General features: G+C 37.7%; 1 protein-coding gene across 20 annotated transcripts in view; it reads left to right on the top strand.

Moving 5' to 3' along the window:
• Positions 1–22706, top strand: part of CREM (cAMP responsive element modulator) — a 66354-nt gene that overhangs the window by 21902 nt on the left and 21746 nt on the right. For 8 of the 20 annotated variants that reach the window (XM_065873029.1, XM_065873028.1, XM_065873024.1 and 5 more), the window contains 2 exons: positions 16005–16102; positions 16242–16384. The exons of 1 other annotated variant lie outside the window; for it this stretch is intronic. In XM_065873029.1, the coding sequence (XP_065729101.1) occupies positions 16005–16102; positions 16242–16384 (241 nt within the window). Of the gene's footprint in view, positions 1–7793; positions 7872–13297; positions 13408–13548; positions 13696–16004; positions 16103–16241; positions 16385–22706 lie in introns of those variants that run through there. 11 more of the 20 variants (XM_065873007.1, XM_065873003.1, XM_065873012.1 and 8 more) reach the window with 3 other exon arrangements.

Raw genomic sequence — 22706 nt, 5'->3', positions numbered from 1 at the left:
CACAAATGTGTAATCTACCCCTAAGGCAACAGTGGTAGCACCTTGAACTTTTCTTGTTCCACGTCTCTTGGGAATTGATAATGCTGCCATGAAACTCAGGGTGAGCGCGGTAATCCAGATGGAGCCTCAGGAGAGGATGTGCTATCTGGAGCTTCATGCCTTATAGCTGCTGATGCAGCCTGTGGCCTGAGTATGACACCTCGAGTTGGAAAGATAAAATAACCCTATTTTGTAAATGGCCAATTCTCAAAGTTTCAGCACAGATAGGAAAGGAAAGGTGAAAGGAGCAGAATCACAGGGGTCATAGAGTTGGAAGTAAACTCAAGATATCAGGGTCAGCGTAGTGCTTTGAGAGAGTTAGTTCTAATATAAAATTTAACCTTTCCGAGAACCTCTGTATTTTTGGAAACAAGGAGACTCTGTGGAGCAGAGGAAGCCACTAGGGAATGTTGTTCAGAGATTATACTCTACTAACCTCCTTTCTTTTTTTTTTTTTTGTGGTACGCGGGCCTCTCACTGTTGTGGCCTCTCCCGTTGCGGAGCACAGGCTCCGGACGCGCAGACTCAGTGGCCATGGCTCACAGGCCCAGCAGATCCGCGGCACGTGGGATCTTCCCAAACCGTGGCACAAACCCACGTCCCCTGCATCGGCAGGCAGACTCTCAACCACTGCGCCACCAGGGAAGCCCTAACCTCCTTTCTTATCCTCTCTGCTGTAAATGCAAACAGTACGTAAAGAAGCATCTTAGAAGAAAGCAGGCCTGGCATGCAGTGAGGGATTGGAGTAGGAATGATTTAACAAGGGATAGGTTTCAGTGTATGACTTGTGTGTTTTCTGTTTCAAACTGGTGGAAAATTGGAATGGCATTTCTCATTGTTTTGGCCAGCTGTGCCAAAAATCCATGTTCTTGGTCCTAAGTAGGACCAGGAAGAATATGGATGGCTATCAGAAAAAAAAACAAGCAACATACAAGCAACATTTGCTATTGATCATTGGTCAGCAACATCATACTTGTATATTACAGTTGGTCTGTATCGTGTTAGGTTGATTTGGTATACTTGCTGTCGGCTGAGTACATCTAGTTCAAGCTCAGGGTTTTGTCTTGGTTCTTTTTTGGCTGCACTGGACCTTCATTGCTGCGCGCGGGCTTTCTCTAGTTGTGGTGTGTGGGGGCTACTCTTCGTTGCGGTGCTCGGGCTTCTCACTGTGGTGGCTTCTGTTGTGGAGCGCGGGCTCTAGGCGCATGGGCTTCAGTAGTTGCGGCACGCGGCCTCAGTAGCTGCGGCTCGTGGGCTCTAGAGCACAGGCCTAGCAGTTGTGGCACACAGGCTTAGTTGCTCCACGGCATGTGGGATCTCCCCGGACAAGGGATTGAACCCGTGTCCCCCGCATTGGCAGGCAGATTCTTAACCACTACGCCACCAGGGAAGTCCAAGCTCAGTGTTTAATTGAATCTTGTTTTTTAAACCTCAATATGCTGATTCCCTGACTTGAGGGGCTCTTACTGAAAGAGAAAAAGTTCCTCTTAAGATTTTGAAATAAAAATTTTCATTTTATTGTTGACTTTATTGCTTCTTAATTTTATGTATTCCTTCCCCTGGTTATTTTTAATTGCCCTAATTAAAATTTTTTGAACATAACATTTGTATTCACTTAGAAGTAGTTCTAAAAATTAACAAAAGTTAGGAGGAAAAAAATAGAACAGTGAATTTTTTTCAGTAAATGTTAAATCTTTGTTGTTGCTTAGTCAACTAATTCAAGAAAATATACTGCTTTGAAATGTAACTCATTCTTGAAGGTAATTCAAGGTTAAAGGGATATAAGTAAAAATAATTTGTGAACTGTTAATATTAGTCACCATTTTATTCACTTTGAATAAGAATTTGTTATATAATCTATACTCATATTTTGATAACTTTGTGTATAATAGCTAACAGATTTCTTTAAAGGTTGGCTTTTGGCTTTAGAATATACTCTGTGTTTTCATCCCAGTGTGTTAAATGATACTTTTCTTTGAATGAAAATCGGTGTTTCAAAGGTAATTTCAGTAGGTATAAAGCAGTCAAAGTCAAATTTCAGAAAAAGGTTTTGTTTTTATACACCTTATAATCAGAAAAAAAATGCATACAAATCTGTTTTGGTGTTTGAGAGACTGTTAGAGATTTTCTGTCATTTGTAATGATTTTCTATGAGATTTGGGTACTTTTTGTTTGATGTTCAAGTCTTCCTTCTTAGTTTTAGTAACAGGTAGTTTGTCACTAGTGGTAATGGCAAAATAACTGAGAATAAACAGTTATTCTCTTTATCTTTTTCTCTGACTTTTTTCTAGTTAAAGAGTAGGTTGGGGGAGGAGATACAAGGGAGCTGTTGTTTAAGGGGTATAGTTTCAGATTTGCAGGATGAAAATGTTCTGGAGATCTGTTTCACAACAGTGTGAATATACTTACTACTGAACGGTACACTTAAAAATGGTTAAGATGGTAAATTTTATATTATGTATTTTTTACCACAATAAAAAAAACAAGGGCTTCCCTGGTGGTGCAGTGGTTGGGAGTCCGCCTGCCGATGCAGGGGACGTGGGTTTGTGCCCCGGTCTGGGAGGATCCCACATGCCGCGGAGCGGCTGGGCCCGTGAGCCGTGGCCGCTGTGCCTGCGCGTCCGGAGCCTGTGCTCTGCAACGGGAGAGGCCACAGCAGTGAGAGGCCCGCGTACCGCAAAATAAGTAAATAAATAAATAAATAAATAATAGACTAGACATTGAGATTTTAAAAATGGAGCATTAATTTTTATAATTCCTTCTTTGAATAAAATCCAGAGATTATTTACTTTGCCTTATTTCAATTTTTTGCTACTGCAACCTTTGTAAACCCCAAACCATTAAAGGAATTACATTTGGAAAACACAGAGGCTTTGGGAAATTTTCACTTCATTGATAGTGAGGACAACATCTTAATAGTGATCTTCAGAAATGTGAGTTTTCTGAGCCCTATCAGAGTTATAACATGTCATTCTCCAAAAAGGCATAGAAGAGAAAAGCCTGGTTATGGAGTTGAAAATACTAAGTAGAGACAATATTAGATGACAATGGTGCAAGCAGAAATAGTTCAGGAAAGACATTTGCCTTTCAGTAGGTATGTTTATACAGCAATAGACCTCTTTTTAAATACCTTTTAAAAAATAATGGGGGGCTTCCCTGGTGGCACAGTGGTTGAGAGTCCGCCTGCTGATGCAGGGGACATGGGTTTGTGCCCCGGTCCAGGAGGATCCCACATGCCGTGGAGCAGCTAGGCCCGCACAAAATTATTTTCTTAATTTTTATGCATAGTTTTAAGTAAACACTTATTAGACTGAATTCTTTGATTCTTTACCTAAAATAATTAAAATACTAATTTCATTGGTTGACCGTTAAATGCGATGACTTATGTGAAGCCCAAATACTGTGCTTGACACAAAGTCCACGTGCAATAAACGTTTGCTTTATTCATTATAGTAACCTCATATGGTTAGAATAGTAGTGGCCAGGTTTTGAGATGAAGTGGCTTATGCTAGTTTAAAAATATATCGTATCAGGGGCTTCTCTGGTGGCGCATTGGTTGAGAGTCCGCCTGCCGATGTAGGGGACGCGGGTTCGTGCCCCGGTCTGGGAAGATCCCACATGCTGTGGAGCAGCTGGGCCCGTGAGCCATGGCCGTTGAGCCTGCGCGTCCGGAGCCTGTGCTCCGCAACGGGAGAGGCCACAACAGTGAGAGGCCCGCGTACCGCAAAAAAAAATACATATATATCGTATCAGGACTTCCCTGGTGGCACAGTGGTTAAGAATCCGTCTGCCAATGCAGGGGACATGGGTTCGAGTCCTGGTCCGGGAAGATCCCACATGCCGTGGAACAACTAAGCCCGTGCGCCACAGCTACTGAGCCTGTGCTCTAGAGCCCGCAAGCCACAACTACTGAAGCCCTCGCGCCTAGAGCCTGTGCCTCACAATAAGAAAAGCCACCGCGATGAGTTGTCCGCGCACTGCAACAAAGAGTAGCCCCCGCTCACCACAACTAGAGAAAGCCCACGCGCAGCAACGAAGACCCAACACAGCCAAAATTAAATAAATTTATAAGAATATATTGTATCAAAAATTCATTCTAAAGTAATATAAATCTATTTATGCTTAAATAGGCCTCCAGTGGGTATAGAGAAGAAAAGCTGATATGTAGTTGTTTTATAAGCAGGGTTCTGATATAATGTCATGAATATATTTAAATTGGTATATTTTATTTCTACCACATTTTATTTCTACTAAATTTTTGTACTTTGGATTTATTTTAGAAATTTTAAAACGTTGCAAGTATTCCTTCGCAACATTTTGGCTCTGAAAATCTAAAATTTATTACTAGATTTTTGATTTCATGGTGAGACCAAGTTTCATTATACTGTTTTTTTAGGAGCTAAATTCTTAGACTTTTCTATTTATAAACTCTGATCTTTGGACTAAAACTGAAAAAGCTTAAGGATGCAATTTGGTCTGGCCATATTTTGTCACTGATTCAGATTTTGACTTCTACTTTCATGCAAATCCTTGATTCTTCTTTCTCCACCTTAATTTTGAGGAATATTTTAAAAAATATTTTAATCTTTCCAAATCAAAGGATTAATATCAATACATGTAAATTAAGCTCTACATTCTTGACCAAATTATTTAAATGAAATGTAACTATAATAAAAATAACAAGAGTGAGCGTTTATTGAATATTCAGTATGTGCCAGACGCTGTTCCATGCTTTACACATATAGTTCAGCTCTCACAACAGCTCTGTAGAAAGGTACTGTTTTTTTTCATTCTTTTTTGCACTTGAGGTAACTAAGGTACAGAGAGGGTGAATAACTTGTCATAGGTCACACAGTTAGTAAAAGGCAGAACCCAGGCACCTGGCTTTAGATTTCATTAAGCATTTCTATTACTTGTAATACGTAGGTACTCAGTGTTGAACCAGACCATTTCAGATAGCATTACCTGGGAAAATGCATAGTTAGCAAAGAGTAATCATAAATATATGCTACATCTAGCTACTGTATATATAATACTATATATATATATATATGCACAGTACTATGCAGTAACCATTGTATGTATACATATATACTGTATACTGTTACTCCTTCATTATTTAGTGGCAGATAAGATAGTATCATATTTAGATCGCAACTCAGCTTCTGACCTCGGATATATGAAGAGCATAGAAAAGTTAAATTTTATCCATTTTGATGTATTAGTAACTGGTCCATATAAATCCTGGCACCAATAGCTAGTCTGTGTCTTGAGCAGTAATTCTGGGGCCAAGAGTACGGGAATGCCCAGAGCTTTAGAATTATGTCTTATAAACTGATGGGGAAGTCAGGCTCATTGCCTTTGGTAAAATCAATTTATTGAGTATCTTCCTGGCCATAAGTCAGTTAATTATCATATCCACCAAATGTGGGGCAATAGTTATTGCTATTTTTTATGTGTGGAAAAAAAATACATAAAATCTGCAGTCTTATGTTCAGGTGTACAGTTCAGTAGTGTTAGGCATTTCACATCGTTGTGAAACAGATTGCTAGAACTTCTTCATCTTGCAAATCTAAAACCCTGTACCCATTAAATAGCAACTCCCTTTTTACTCCTCCCCTCAGCCCCTGGTAACCGTGATTCTACTTTCTGTTTCTATGATTTGACTACTTTTAGAACCCTCAGATAAGTGGAATCATCAATATTTGTCTTTTTGTGACTGGCTTATTTCACTTAGCATAATGTCCTGAAGGTTCAGCTATACAGTATGTGATAGGAATTCCTTCGTCCTTTGCATGTATATACCACATTTTGTTTATTGTTACTATTTTTTAAGGTTGCTTTTGCTTAGTCAGTACTCTTTAGGACTTATACCAAGTGATTGGTAGAAGAATTAAGGTAGAATAATTCAAGTGAATTGCAGTTTTCTGCATAGACATTCCTGAGTTGATTTTGGTCAGAAATAGATTAATATGTAGTTTGGACAATAAGTGGTTTTATGCATTCATTCTGTAGCTTCTGGCTTTTGGCACGTGCATTTCCTATTCATTACTAGAAATGATGTGTATCATTGTTAAGAGTCCAGTGTTTGCCCTTGTAAGACATCTGCTGGGTAAATGCCATTTTTGGCTCAGGATCTCACTGCAACTTACTTCACTATGTACATTTACTACTTTGTAATGCAATTGGCTAGAAAATTATGATCAATTTTAGTTTCAGTCTTACTGAAACCAAGGTATAAGATTGATTTTTAAACAACTAGAGCTAAAGGATTTTTGACTTCTATAAAGGTCATGTACGTGTTCATAGTCTTTATAAATACAAGTAAAACATCTAGTATTGGTTAGAATATAAAATGACGCTCCAAGTACTATAAATAGGAAATTATAAGGATTAGCTAGGGAAAAATTTCACTAGGACATTGTTTTTCAAAGCATAAGAACCCCTAATTTTGTCATCACTGATCATCACAGTGATCACCACTGCTTATTGGAAGTATTATCAGACTATATAATTAAGAATGACTTGATTCCGACATTTGCTTTGCTTTCAAGAGGGGAATTTTTTTAAAGAGACATAATATTTGGCCATTTATAATTACAGTACCAGAAACAGAATCCACTTCTCCCTTTTTAAATTCAGATTATAGATTTCAGATAGTATTTCTTCATGCCTTACACACACAGGATTCAAGGATCATATTATAGTTCTAACAATTTTAACATAGTAAATATAAAAATATCAGTCTTACGTGGCCAACTCTGTTATCAGTGTTTTCAGTTGATATTCACAAGGTAAAATTTAACTCCATTGATTTTGGCAATTTGTTAGCTACACTGTTTAAAAAAAAAAAAAGAAGAGGGCTTCCCTGGTGGCGCAGTGGTTGAGAGTCCGCCTGCCGATGCAGGGGACACGGGTTCGTGCCCCGGTCTGGGAGGATCCCACATGCCGCGGAGCGGCTGGGCCCGTGAGCCATGGCCGCTGAGCCTGCGCGTCCGGAGCCTGTCCTCCGCAACGGGAGAGGCCACAGCAGTGAGAGGCCCGCGTAACGCATAAAAAAAAAAAAAAAAAAAAAAAAAAAAAAAGAAGAACCTCAATATGGGAAAGAAAAACACTAAAGACACTAAAATGATACCAATTCTACATTTTTCCTTTTGTGTTTGTCTTCACTTAGCACAAGTAAATACAACTTTTTTTTTTAAATGGAGTGTTTTGTGTCTTTATTAAAGTGTTCACATTTAAAATATTATTTTCCTGTTTTCAGCCTTAAAATATTTGAAATATTCTTTAAACACTTCTTTTTTCCATAGAAGAAACAGACTGTTGAGAATCCTGTCTTAATACACAGAAATCAGTATAGTTTTCCAGCTTCTCACATAGAGTGTTAATTGGGTTTTCATTGTAGTCCTTGGAATTAAAATAGGTAATATATAGATCTGACTTTTCAGGCAGCAGAGTTGATAGCAAAGTCTGCTATACCTTGAATTCACATTTTTTCATCCTTTATTAACTGTCTTAAATGCAGGCTCAGTGGCTCTGTGACATCATAAACCCCATCATAAGGGAACCTAGCTACAGATTGGAGCAAGTCCACTAGGTGCTAATCAAATGCTGTGTTACAACATTGTGAGGTTTTCCCAGTTATGTGTCATTATTAGAGTTTTTTAAATTGCAAAGCCAAGTAAGGCTGTCAATTGCATCATCTTAATTTATTTCTTCAGATTAACTATTGTCTATAGTGGGGTTTTCGGTAGATGTGGTGGCATCAGCACAGTCTATGTTTCAGGCATCCTGTAGAAGAGGATTATTCTTCAGGGGATCAGGAAGAAAAGGTAAACTATGTCTACTATGAGTTCATTATACACACTTTTAGAGCCTCATAAAAAGAGGTATAAAAATTATGAAATATAAAATACATCCATTTTATGTGCTTGTTTTTTGAGCAGTTGCCTGCTTGGTTGTTGGAATGTGATGAATATAGATCTTCCCATGGCTTCCTTTCCCACTTTTCTTTATACAGTAGGTATACCTTAAGTAGCTTCCTTCCACCTTCCCGCCACCTCATCAGTTACCCTTCTTTGTTTTTCTTTTGAGAATTTAGCACCACCCCAAATTATGTTTTTGTCTCTTCATCTGTTTTCTGTCTCCTGATTGAGGAGAGCAGACTTTTCGTGTTCACTGCTATATCCCTGCTGTGTAGACTGGTCCACAAGGCAGGCTTCCAATAAACATTTGTTAAGTGAACAAAAGAATGAGTTAATTCATAAGTATGACTTGTTTCGGTGAGATTTACTTCTTAAAAAGTTTTGGGGGGGCTTCCCTGGTGGCGCAGTGGTTGAGAGTCCGCCTGCCGATGCGGGGGACGCGGGTTTGTGCTCCGGTCCGGGAGGATCCCACATGCCGCGGAGTGGCTGGGCCCGTGAACCATGGCCGCTGGGCCTGCGCGTCCGGGGCCTGTGCTCCGCAGCGGGAGAGGCCGCAGCAGTGAGAGGCCCGCGTACCCGGAAAAAAAAAAAAAAAAAAAAAAAAAGTTTTGGAATGAGTATATGATGTTTATAAGAAAGACCTGTTTCTACGTGAAGTATGCATATTTTAGTTCAAGTGAACTAAAATTTGTGTCTCTATCAGTAGTGTCCTTTAGGAGAGACTTAATTTCCTTCTCTTTCCAGAGCTTCTGTAGAATTCTATTTGCACATTGTGAATAAAGTATAGTAGTCTTTACAGGTTGCTTTTTGTCAGTGTATCTCACATCTTTATTTCCTGAGCTCTAACCCAAGCATCAGTCCCATAATTCTCCTTGCCCACTAAATATTTGCAACTGGTTTCCTCCCATTGCTTTCACCCTAGCCTGCCTAAAACTGAATCTGCCACCTTGCACAAAAACAAAAAGATGCTTCTTTATTTACCCATTTTTGGCTTTGGGGCCACCATGCATGTTCTTGAATCATTGCCTGAGTTCCTTCTGTGCCATCTGTGGACCACATCCTACTTCAAGGGCGCCCTGTATTTACTTGTGGCTCATGTGATCAATAGAATAATAATAATGATAAGATGTTAAAGGTAGGGAACCACATGAATTTTTTTCCTATGAATGATGATGTTTATCCTGTTAACTCTACCAGTACAGTTAGTTACAAGCTTAATGCTAGTCACAGATCAGTTTTGGCAAAACCAGTAAGAATGTAGAATGCCTGACAGGTTCTCTAGATCTAAGAGTGTTGTTGTTGTTTTTTAAGGATACATTGGAATTGTGACTCTAGGGTATGTCACTTGTGCTGCTTCTCAGCCTCTATTTCAACAGTTTAACTAAAGAGTTGTCTCATGAGCTTTTTGTACTACCCAGAGTTCAGACGTAAGAGTTTTCACTGTAGTTACAGATTTGTATAACTCATCTCCAGAATTCTAGGAATACAGTTTTGTACTAGTGGGTACAGCTCCCTTTCTACAGCAGGTTTTCTTCTCACTAAGCCTTTTTGATAGAGCGTTGTTTGATAATTTGAAGTCCTGAAAATTACACCCGAAAGACAATTAGAGCAACTTAAAGCATGATTTATACTTATCAAAACCCCATGAATCTTTCTTGAGTTGTTCTTCAGTTCTTCAAAATATCTAATTTCTTTGAAGCTGGTCATTTCCCCATGAAAGTGAATGTGACACTGTCTGCCATCTCAAGCCACAGGTCCAGTCTGCAGGAATACTAGTAATACTCTTGGGTATAACGTATATTCTGTTTTGCTCAATCTCTGCGATACGAATGCTCTTATCAGGGTTACTATATACGGTGGTTTTGGCTGTGCTGCTGTGGTGGAGCTGAAATTGCCGCCTGCTTCAGCGCTCTGCGCTCTGAGCTGTGAGCAGGGCTTACCTAGGGGCTGCGTGGGGATAGAGCAGTAGTTTTCAGGGAGGCCTGGAGGAGATTCCAAGGACCCAGTATTTTCCAAATAACTCCCACATGGTGTTACACAATCATGCCTGGAGGTTTGGGATGACAAACCTATTTTCACGGTAATACTAAGATTTATTTTCTTTTTTTCTCTGTATTGGCATTTGCCCTGATGGTGCAAAAACAGTTTGGGGGGTAAAACTGTTGGCACCTTAGCACGATCAAGTCAGTGGCAGTGGTGCCGAACTGTCATTGTGGTCTTCACTACATTAACTTGCAGTTTTAAAAAAAAAATGTCAGTTTCACTTAAGACTGTCCCCAGTGAATCAGCAGACATTACCAATTGTATTAAATCTTGACCCTCGAGTACATGTTGTTTTAATATTCTGTGCTGTGGAAGTGGGACATTCACTGAAAGCATTTCTGCTGCGTACTGAAGACCAATGGTGATCTTGAGAAAAAAACACTTGAGTTATTGAATGAGAGGCAAGAAGAACTAGCTGCATTCCCCCACCCCCCCAAACAGAACATCATTTTTCTTGAAATAATGGCAAATAGCCAAACTATGACTGTTCAGACTTGAGTATTTGAAAAACATTTTCTCAAAAGAAAATGAGTGGATTAATCTAAAGACTGTCATACAGAGTGAAGTAAGTCAGAAAGAGAAAAACAAATATCGTATATTAACGCATGTATGTGGAACCTAGAAAAATGGTACAGATGAACCGGTTTGCAGGGCAGAAATAGAGACACAGGTGTAGAGAACAAACGTATGGACACCGAGGGGGGAAAGTGGCAGGGGGTGAGGCGGGAGGGGGGTGGTGTGATGAATTGGGCGATTGGGAATGACATGTATACACTGATGTGTATAGAATGGATAACGAATAAGAACCTGCTGTATAAAAAAATAAATAAAATGAAATTAAGAAATTCAAAAAAAAATGAAGTAAGCTTGTCACGTCAAGGAAAACAATTAACAGTATTTATTGCCAATGATGCAATTCAGGCTTTTAAGCAGCAGTTTTGAATTTTGGAAAATCTCCATCTGCCATTTTGAGCTTGATAGCTTCCCAGTATTTATAGTTTTCTGATGAAGTTGATGTTGATTTTAATGAATGTGATTTTCTGATAGTGTATCATGAAATGTGTCAGCATTTGGGAGATCTGCTTAACTCAGTGAGCCAGTATTTTCCAAATAACTACCACATAACGTTACAAAATCATGCCTGGCTAAAGAGTATAAGATAGATCAATGTATAAGTGTAAGGTAGATGAATGGATTTTAACGTAACTAAGTTTTCAGATTCCACATGGCCACTAACCTTTAAGAAACAACCACTTGCTGAATTTTGGTGTAGTATCAAAGAAGAATACCCACATTTCTCTGAAAAAGCCATTGAAATACTCCTTTTCTATTCATACATGTGTAAGAGGCATATTTTATTCACATACCGATTAAAATAACATATTGCAACAGATTCAGTGCAGAAATAGGTATGAAAATCCAGCTGTTTTAAGTTAAACCAGACATTAAAAGAATTTGTAAAAATGTAAAACATTGACACTCTTGTCATTAATTATTTTGTCTTGGAAAGTAGTCTTCATAAAATGTTATTTATGTTAGCATGTAATGGCATTATTGTTATTTTTAAGTGAGTTACTAAGTATTTTAAACATTTCTCAGTTTTAATTTCTAATGTGGTAAATATCAGTACATATAACCAACAGTGGGCTGAGCTGGCTTGTGAGAGCCGATTGTGTACATCTTTTTCCAGCTTTGTGTTGCTTGAAATCTGCCATAGTAGGAGTATTGAAATTACAGAAATCTGCAAAAGTTACCCATAGCATTCTCCCTTCCCAGGAGCTGCTTGTGTGTTTACAGCATCCTGCTGGATATAAATCACATAAACAAAAGTTATTTGAGGTCATCAGTAATTTTTAAGAGTGGAAAGGTGTCCTGAGACTAAAAAGTTTGAGAATTGGTCATTTGGCAAAGGAGTACCTTTTGGCAGTTGGTTCACAAAGAGATGGATCCTTTTTTATAATTCATGCAGGGAACATTTGTAGAGTAAATCTAGTGGTTTTTAAACTTCTGGTTGTTAAATCTGCTGGCTCCATTATGGAATGCCCTTTTTCTTTCCCCTGAAATCTAAAGTAGGCAATAAAACTCCAGGAGCAGGTGGGCTGAATTTGCCCCGTGGGCTACATGTTGGGTGTCTCCGGCCCGGTTTCTCGCTTTTCTGTCCAGCTATTACCCAGGCCACAGCAAGGCCCAGCTCAATCGGCAGCTTCTACACAAGGCCTCCACTTGTTGTTCAGGCCCATACTGGTCTTTCGGTTCTGTGCTCCTGTGGTTTTCATGACCTGGACAATGGAGCAATTAGTTCTGTACTGTTTGTGTGCTGTTGTTTCTTAGGTGTTGGTTTTAGCAATTCTGCTTTCCACCCTAGGGCACCTAGTTCAGTGCTCTCCGCGTAGGTTCTCTTGCATGGATAGAAGAGTTTTTACTTTTGGATTGCCGAAGAAGTTTGCCTTCCAAGAGAATGATGTTTTAAATAAATCTAATTATTTGTTATAAACCCAGTTTTTAATAATTCTTTTTAAAGTATTAGAGTAAGTAGATTGGAAATGATTGGTTTTCCTTAAAGTGAGGTCCAACGGAAGCTTTCTTCAAAATTTGTTTTAGATTCTGTGGTCTGCCACCACTCATGATAGAAACTAGTAGCTTCTTTCATGTCCAAAGTTTTCGGTGTTCTGAGTTAAGTCATAATGAATAGTGAAACTTAGTAAAATGAGGCAAAGTTTGTAAGATTACACTGGCCTCTAGGACAGTTGTGTACTAATTAGAAACTTGGCAGGTTTTGAGTCCAGAGAAGTGAAGGTTTTATTGTCTTTTACTGGTAGGGATCTTTGTCCAAAGCACCCAAGGTAGCTGGTAAACGGCTGTTCTCTCCTGTCTGTGCAAGCCAAGTGATGGTTCTGGCCCCTCTGGATGCTCGAGTTGGGGGGAAAGAAGTGTGCCAGGGCCACATAGGCTCCAAGTCATGAGCTTTCTCTGGTTCGGAGGTGCGAGGGGCATGAGAGGTCCTGGAATTTCTTTGGCCTGTGCCCTTTTTGTGACTGTTGGGGCATAAAAGTAACCGCAGTTTTCATCAGTATAGAGACAAGGCATTAGCTTGTGTCTGGAGTAATACTATAACATCATATGTCAGAAGCTTCATTTATTAAAAGATAATTTACCATCTTTAAGTTCTGTCTCCGATTTCTCTTAAGAAGTTAAGGAGGGTAGTTTATACTCTGGCCTAAAGAAGGCTTCACTGTTAGCAGTTGTGAGGTCGCAGTGAGGTAGTTTAACTGCTTTAGAACTTTGTGCTTGGAACATTCTTAGCCACCAAAGCATGGGAACCGACAGTGAGGAGCATGGGTTCTTTAATATCTGTCACATCAGAGAATGACTGTTCCAGGACAGTAACCATCTCCTAATGGTACATACCCCAGCTTGCTTGTCATTTCTTAGAAGCAGGAAAAATAGGCCAGTCATAATAGTGAATGGTATTTCTTTAAGGAAAACGTAAAGAACCAAGAAAAGGTCCAGCCTTAATCCTCAATGATGATCATTTTTGCAGGTTTCTGTAGCTGGGTCAGGCACCGGAAGAGGCTCCCCAGCTGTAACTCTAGTACAGTTACCTTCAGGCCAAACTGTACATGTCCAGGGAGTATTTCAGACACCACAGCCATCGGTTATTCAGTCACCACAATTACAGACTGTTCAGGTTAGCTTCCTTCCCAGATGATTTGTCTTGGACTTTCTTGAGCTTTTTTTTTTTTTTCTTTTACTAATTCATTTATCCTCATTTTCTTTGTGTAGCTTTGATGCTCAGATCTTGTTATTTAACATTTAGACGAATTTCCTTTTTATGTGTGAAGTGCATTGTGCCCTGCTAGATACATAGATTTGACTCAAGTTGTTTTATTGTCAGCTCTTAATTTACAGATTGAGTCATTCTCCTTTAAGTTGTTGCTCTCTGCTCACACTTAGATTTGTTTAGCAATGCTCTCCAAAGATGCTTAAAAGTATTTTGAGGATTCTTTGGAGATGTCTGATAAACATGGTAATGTAAATATTGTACTACTGATGCTGTTTTCACCAGTACTCACATTAGAGTGTAGAAATTTAGGTTTATTGTTAATTCAATATGTGTGACATGATATTATTGTTACTTGGTGTTACGTTTATACATCAGATTAAATCTTGGTTTTTTTAGACGTGGTTAGTGTTGTGGTTGCGATCCAGAGATGTGTTTTGTTATTTATTGTCATCAAAGTTGGTCATAAATTCTTAACATTTCTCAAAGCTAAAACATTTCTTTGCATCAACAGATGTAAATTATTAAGTATGCATTTTTAAAAGCATACTTTTCTCTTCTACTGAATTTATGTTTGTTCCTTTTTAAGGTCAGTTTGTTTTTGTCCTTTAAATGTTGAAATTATTTGAACCTAATTGATGACATAAAGATCTCTGAGGAAAATGTAGTTAATACTTAATCAGTCTTACCTTTTTCTGCATATTTGAATCCAGTTTGTTGCGGAATAAGGATGAGAGTTGCAACATGACACTTGAAGTAATAATAAATCCACATGCGTTAAAAGCTTGGTTATCTTTTCAGCACAGGTGTCTCTCCTGTCTTTCAAAAATGTAAGAGTGATTCTCAGTATTGTCTTTTTTTTTTTTTTTTATTTCCTGCAATGAACTTTGATTCCAGGACTTTCTGACTCTTTCTGACCCTAATTATAAAGCAAGAAAGTTTTTCCACTCTCCTTATTGTATTATGACTTTTATTGGGGTGCAGATATCAATATTTCTACTTAGTTTTAACCTTGCTGGTACTGGAAGAAAATATCTCATATTCAGTAGGCTCTTTTGGATTTTGTTAAATGGATGATATGATTATCTTTGTAGAGATAGGTGTCTGTGGATCTTGTGTTAGAATTCCTACCTGTCGAATGATGAACTTCAGTTTTCACTTTCTAAAATAATAACTTACCTTGCATAAGGGAGTTGTTATGATTGTACGAGAGATGTGTGGAAGCCCACTTTACAGTGATAAATTTTTGGTGATGATATATGGTTGTCTGATTTGCAGCGGCAGTTTCTCTAATAAGTTCTCCTCATGGATGAGTGTGCTTATGTGTAGGGTGTTCATCACCAGAGATGCAAGGTCATACATGTAGGTGAACAAATATGTACATCCATGTGCCTTGGGAAGTATATGTTCCTGCCTGCATAGTTGGTATTTTAATAAGCTTTTTTGATTGTGCCCAAATCAAATTCCCATATAATTGTAATATTAAGTAAAGTGAGTTTTGCAAACTCAGAACTATCCTAGCCCCTATGATAGATGGCTGAATATATTGAGAGCAGTCATGTTGTAGAGAGATTCATTATTTTAGTTTCCTGACTTTCTTTACTATTTGTTATTATACTATTACTTGAAAAAATGAAATTGTATTTAAAAATCTGATCTTTCTTTTAAGGAGAAATTCCTTATTTTGACCTTCAAGACCTACTGCCATCAAGCCCACCCCACCTACTTCTTGTAACTTTAACCAGGCTTGTTACCCACGTGTTTATACCTGCTTAAATATTCTTTCTTCTTTGGACCTATCTAATGTCTAATTTGAAGACCCAGCAGCATAAGTCAGCAGTGGTATTATTTTCTGCCTCTGTCACTCGCTGGCTCACCCCCTGCTGGATTTATGAGATATTTTCAGGGTTGGATCTTAGGTCTTGTGTATCTTACACTGAGTGCTTTCCTGAAGGCTGCCTGACACTCATTTGCATTTCTGCAGTATATGTTATCTGTGCCATCCTTTGCACACAGGCTGGTTCTACAGCTAAGTGTTGTTGTCTGCGCTTCCTCTTCCTCTGCGCCAGGTTGTGAGCGTGGTTAGTGCGTCACAGTGTGTTCTGTCCCCAGCGCCCGGCTTAGTGCTGCACACAGAGAGACCCTTAAGCACCGTGTTGTGAATGAAGGAGATACCATGGATTTTATGATGCATTTCAGGAACTCTTGTGTTATAGGTAGCAACAATTGCAGAGACAGATGAGTCTGCAGAATCAGAAAGTGTAATTGATTTTCATAAACACAGAGAAATCCTTTCACGAAGACCCTCTTACAGGTAAGTTAAGTTTCCTACTGTAATGATACTTTTTCCAAAAAAAGAGAATAATTATACATCACATTCTCCCATTATAACTGTTCTGTTTTAAATCTCATTCATGTATCTTAATTATTTATATTGTTAAATTATATTTTAGAAAAATACTGAATGAACTTTCCTCTGATGTGCCTGGTGTTCCCAAGATTGAAGAAGAAAAATCCGAGGAAGAAGGAACGTCACCTAATATCGCTGCTATGGCAGTGCCGACTAGCATATATCAGACTAGCACGGGGCAATACAGTATGTATGCTGCAATTCCATATGACGTACTGCTAACTTTAAGTCTCTCTAGTTTCCTTGAAGCATCTTGGGTTTTGACACTAAACTGACCCATTTTAAAATACGTCATGATACCTAAACTGTGTATCATAGTGTGAAAAGTACATGTTAAAGAAGTGAGAGATTTGTACTGACAGTTGTCATATACTTTTGAAAAGTAAAAAAAATTTTTACTGAAAATAGAAGAAAACTTTGGGGTAAAAATAAAGAGAGGGTTTTTCTTATTTATATGTGTATATCCATATCTAGTAAAAGTTTAAAACTTACTGTTTTTGTCTCTATGATACATGTGAACATAATAAGATATAAGTGTCTGTATTTTATTCTTGTTGGCTTTTGTCACCAACAATTACATTTTATACTTACTAATCTAAAAGAGGTGCATATGTTTTCTAAGCTATGTTTTAAATGTAATTCTGTTTTCACTACTTCTACTGTGTTAATTTGTGCTGCAGCTTTTTCTAGAAGAGAATGGAAAAATGATTTATTTTTTTAAACTAAAGCAATTGGACAGATCACTTTATTTGAAATTTTAAGTACCGAAAGCTGTAAATAAACAGATACATTCACATTTAGTCTTGTGCATTTTAATGGGCTGTTAATTCTGTGCTTTTTGCTTCAGTTAAAGCACTAGTCTTTTCCCAAATCAAGAATGTTTTATATATAAAAATACTTTAGTTTAAAATGAGAGCTAGAAAGAAAAGTTGGGAGGAAAAGAGAGAAAAAGGACAGAAACAAACTTTTTTTTTTTAAACAAGCTAGTTAGGTACAGGAATATGTGTGACGTTAATTACTGTGTTGATCCAAGTACAGTGTTAAGATTTTAGGTGTATTTTCTGTTTTCCCTTTAAAAAGTAACAATACCTACAAAAGATCTCAAGTCTTAACTTATGACCTGGATGCTAAAGCAAGCTATAATCTATGGGGAAGCCTTAGTCATTAGTTTTTTAGAGTTTTTCTTTTAATGGTGGTAGATTTGCAGTATTAAACAAATTCTGCCATGGTGATTTCTGTTCTTTGGGTAGCTCCTACGCTGATACCTGACAGAACTGGTGTATAATTTGTCCACACCCTGTACAGGGCGCTGAATGAATATGTCCAAAGTTGACCTTAGGAAAAGAAAACTCCCCATAGTCTGTCAGAGTTAGACCTTGAGGTTTTCATCTTCATTTCTCTTTTATTACTTCACTGATTTCTGTGCCTTTTTTGTCTGACCCACTGGGAGTAGATGGTAGGAGTTTTAGAACTGGTATGGCCGGGCAGGGCTTGGAGCTGCTGGAACCTCCTGGCTGGTCAGCTCTGGCCTTGAGCAGTGGACTGTACACCTATTATCATTTTCAGTTTTGTGTCATGAAAAGGTAGGAGATAACTGCTGAAGTAATGCTAAGACATCTTAAAGTTTGGAGGATGACCTAAGATGCTGTCTGTCGTCTCTGGCATTTCTCTGGCATATCCTGATGCTGCTTAGGAATTGATCTCTTTATAAGTGACATGGGCGAGGATGCTGTGGTGAATTTGCCTACATTATTAGCTGAGAATTTGGAGAGGATGTTGAAGCTGGAGATGACGTGGGGAAGGTGGCACCTGGTCCTGCCAGTTACTACCTGGATCACAGTGAAATAGTTTCGAATCTCAGGTTTTTAGTCTTTGAAGTGTGAATGATACTAGATTGCCAAACTCGGAGGTTAATGTGAGGACAAAAGAGGATAACAGATTTTACCTGTTGGGGAAGAGAGGCATGCTACTTTTGACATGAAACAGAAATGTAAGCCAGCTGTGGCAGTGTCTCACTCCCAGTCGTTAAACTGTTCCCCCCAGCCAGCATCAAAGCCTTTATTTCTTGTGCTCTTAGAACGTGCTTGCAGCTGGGGGCTCGATGTAAGTGTCACTACCTTGGGTGTGGGGTATGTGAGTGTGCAGGAGTGGAGTCAGGAGTTCTGGTTGAGAACTAGAAAATCGAATGTTTAGAAATTAGGCATTTCTCTATTTGCCACATCAGAAGTCATGGACAGTTTCTTACTTCGCTTTCTTAATTTGGACCCATACAGTATGATCCTGGCAGTTATTTTAATAAAAAGTTGTGGTTGTCCTACCTGTGCTGTCCGCAGGTTAAAAATTGCCATTTTGGGCTTCCCTGGTGGCGCAGTGGTTTAGAGTCCGCCTGCAGATGCAGGGGACACGGGTTCGTGCCCCGGTCCAGGAAGATCCCACATGCCGCGGAGCGGCTGGGCCCGTGAGCCATGGCCACTGGGCCTGCACGTCCGGAGCCTGTGCTCCGCAACGGGAGAGGCCACAACAGCGCGAGGCCCGCGTACCGAAAAAAAAAAAAAAAAAAAAAAAAAAAATTGCCATTTTATTGGTTCAAAAGAACAGATATTGCCTATGTTAAAAATGATAATTAGTGACACTTGTTTATGTTGATAATTCTTTCATTTGAAAAGTGCATACTAACATTTAAACTTTTCTTTAGAAGACATTTGCTTTAAATGTATATTTATACATACAAGTTCCATTTTCATCAACCATTTCTTACTAGCAATAACTTAACAGAAATTAATATTCTTAAATATCTAGAAATAGAAACAATTACTGGTATCCTTTGATTTTTAGAATAGAGTTTATTTTACTAGAATTTCTGGAGATTTTTCTGTGTATTTGCATGTACCTATTTTTGAGACCCTTTTATAGCCTTTTATTGTAAAAATAACTTTAAATCTTTCTTCAACTTTTATCCATGGATGACTTTCTCCCAAACTTTACTTTGTTTCTTTTTTTCAAAAATTATTGTTTTAGATCTTTTATTTTTAATTTGCTATAATGAGTTAGTTGGAGTTAAAAACAAAAGAACTGTAAAAGGAGTGTTCAACTTTGTGAGTCAAAGTTGAAGTAAAATAAAAATTCAGGTTTTCTCATATACAGGTAGTCACATTTTTAGTAGTTGAAAGTGAGATATTTGATGGAAGTTGGCCTTATTATTTCAACTTATTTTTTTTAATCACAAAGATAAGAAGTGAAAGTTAGAACAGGCTATTTCCTGGAGTAGGGAAAATAAAATAGGCAGGGATTCATTATTGTAACACCAAGAAAGTGACCTTGGCTTGAGAAACTTTGCTGGAAGTACAGATCTTAGTGATAGGTTTGCTGTATGCCAGTTAAGTCGTTCTGGTCAAAGAAAACCTGTTTTGTCTCAAGAGAATATTTCTGAACGATAGTGGTTCAGATAGTCTTAGAATTAGCAAAGAATGTTACTTGCTGCATGACATTCAAGACATGCATTAAACGGGAGTGAATTCACAAACAGTAGAAGTTGTGGTTCTTCTATGTGTGCTGTTGCAGGTAAAGAAATTTAAATGTTTGAAGTTTCTTAATTCATTAAATTTTCTCTAATGACGGCTTTTTGGGTTTTTTTTTTAATCCCCCGTCTACTTTACCCTACTTCTTCCCTTACCAATTAAGGACTGTCACCTAAGACTTCAAATTATTTTTTCCTAAATATCCCTGTCTCTTTGCTTGCTCCGACTTTATTTTACTAGGAATCTTGTTAGAGTGAATCTCTATTAATTCATCTTTACTGGCATCTTATACACTATAGGTAAGTGGGTCAGTCCTAAATCCACCATATGAAGAAAGGTATCTGTGAACTTTGTGGATTGCTTGAAGAATTCAGAATTCTCAGGAGACTCAAATGAATAAGCACCGATTCCATTTCTTTGTAAGAGGAATTTGCGCGATAGGCTTGCACATTCTAAAGTAAATGCAGTTGCATTTACTGCTCTTAGGAGTGACTTTTCTTACATGCTCCCAAGGTACCTTTCAAAGCAAACTCAGGACGGTATCTACTTGATGTAAATCTGGCTCTTTAACCTTGGTGTTGCTGTTCTTGTTATAGCAGGAGGCTGTTTTAGTCTTTATGCTTCTTTAGCATTTATTCTTTAGTCTTTATTCAAGAGGAAGGCACCTCTTGGCTTTAAGGCACAGGTACTCACAGCTTCTGTTTTGTGCTCACTTTCTGAATTTCAATCTAAGAATTCACTGGAATAAGGTCTGCTGTTCCTTTTTAAAGTTCATTCGATGAAGTTTTATTTATGAATCCTTTTATTGCAATGTGGAATAAAGATGGTTTTAAATCGTAAGTAATTAAACATTTACATGTTTATGTGTTTGGATTAGCTCATATATACAGGTTTAGGGTTAAAAAGATGTTAGCATCACATGAAAAGAGGTCAGATAAAATCTTAATTTAAATAAATTCTGCTCCTTCCTCATTTGGTCATGAACTTTTTTTTTTTCAGTTTTCCACCCTTATTTTTCTCTTCTTCCTTCTTTATTGATTATACAAGACTTTAAAATATTTTTAATTAAAAATTTTTTAATCAAAACTCTTGAATTTTCATCCTATAAGTAGTATTTTCCTTGCTTCAGTGATATTAATCGCTCTAGGAGAGAAGTGCTCAGTGGCAATGAGTAGTAGAAGTAGCAGATTATTTTAAACACAGTTTTTTATACCAGGAATTTTTAAAAAATTTATTGCCTAGACTAGTTGATATGATAGCATCCTGGTTACCGTTGTATGTGGTAAGTTGGGGATGGGGAGACCATACTTGGGTTAATTCTGATTTGAGGCTAAATATCATAACTATATAAGAATGTGTATGAAGACATTTGTGTAACCACTAAAACTAACTTAGTAGAAAAATACTTAGTTAATTAACAAATTATACTCTCTCTAGACAAGCTCTTTTTTAACGTAAGGTCAGTGTGTTCAACATTCAATCTGTGCATATAGAGCGACCTACTTAATTATGGAGTACAGCTCACCTGAGACATTACGGGACAAAAAGTTAGGGACGTCCCAGAGCAACTAGGACAACAGAGCTCAACTTCTACCCATCACTACTATGAGCAGATAACATACTGTCAGGCTTGAATCAGTTAATAATGGACATTGAAGTAGAATTTAATTGACTATATAATCTATTTGTTCAGTTTTAATTCAATTTAGATTATTTCATCAAACTGTAATGTTATTAGGATTATTTAAAAGAGGAAAATAAATGTGCATATACTCTAAAATAATAAACCACTTTTACTTCTGCTTGAATCCTAATCCTAATCCTATTCATAGACTTGTGTGGACTCTTCATTACAAACAACAAAGTGGCCGTATGTGTAAGCTTTTATGCCTCAGTTGCATGCATCAGTCCAAGAAAGCATTAATAAAACCTAGGTTCCCAAGGTAAAATTAGTAGGAAGTGCAGAGGTGTTTTATTTTCAGTGGTTGCTAATGGCCTTGATATGGGCCAGTGATTTTACTCTAAAATGATTTGCCAGATATGATGTCTGAGATTTGTTTTAAAATACTCCAGACACAGAAAAAGGTTTGGAATGAGTGGGTAGGGAAAATAAATGACACAAAATTTTTTCACCTTTTATGTTCGCTAGAAAAGTTCCATAAGTTAAAAAAAATAATAATTAGCTAAAACAAGACATGACTAAACTCATTCAGTTAATTTCATTTTAGTTTTTTCTACTAGTTAATTTATATTGATGTGTATTTATTTAAAAAATTATGCTATCCTTGAATATTTCGTAACCTAAAAAGTTTCCTCCTCAAATCTTTTGGATACACACACACACACACACACACACACACACACACACACACACAGCCTATTTCTTGTATCCTGAAGCACTGGGTAATCTTCACGCGTTGGGAATATTGTCAATTGAGAGGCTACATTTTTACATGGGAGGGTCCACTGTCATTTGATAGTGCCAAAATCAAGAGTGCCTTTGGTATAAAAAAAGTTAGGCTAAACGACAAGACTCATCAGTAGAAACATTTTCCCCCTAGAGCCAGCTTCTGTGTGTGTGTTTGCCTTTTGTTTTCCACACCTAATTATATGATGACCAGAAAATAAAATGATAAGAGGAGCAGATTCTTGGTATATCAGCTTTGCACAGTATGAAAGCAAAGAAGTTTGGTTGGAACTATGGGGAAACGATGAAAAAAAAATGATAAGAATGAAGTATGAAAAGAAGAAAGTAAGGATTTTTATCTACCTATTTCATGGTTCTTATCCTTTGAAGCAATTACTCAGATTTTTTACTAGTTCAAAAGCTCGGTAATTGTATTGTCAATATGGAAAATTAAGTTCTATAATTATAATTTGAAACAATACTTCATTTAACTCTTATGGATTCACACATGGCTTAAGTCATTTTTATATATTCTGTCTTGAAATGATAGCCATTCATTCATCATATTTATTGAGTGCCTGCT

Source organism: Phocoena phocoena, chromosome 2 (genome assembly GCF_963924675.1).
Source record: "Phocoena phocoena chromosome 2, mPhoPho1.1, whole genome shotgun sequence".
NCBI lineage: Eukaryota > Metazoa > Chordata > Mammalia > Artiodactyla > Phocoenidae > Phocoena > Phocoena phocoena.
This window is presented reverse-complemented; position numbering and strand designations above follow the sequence as displayed.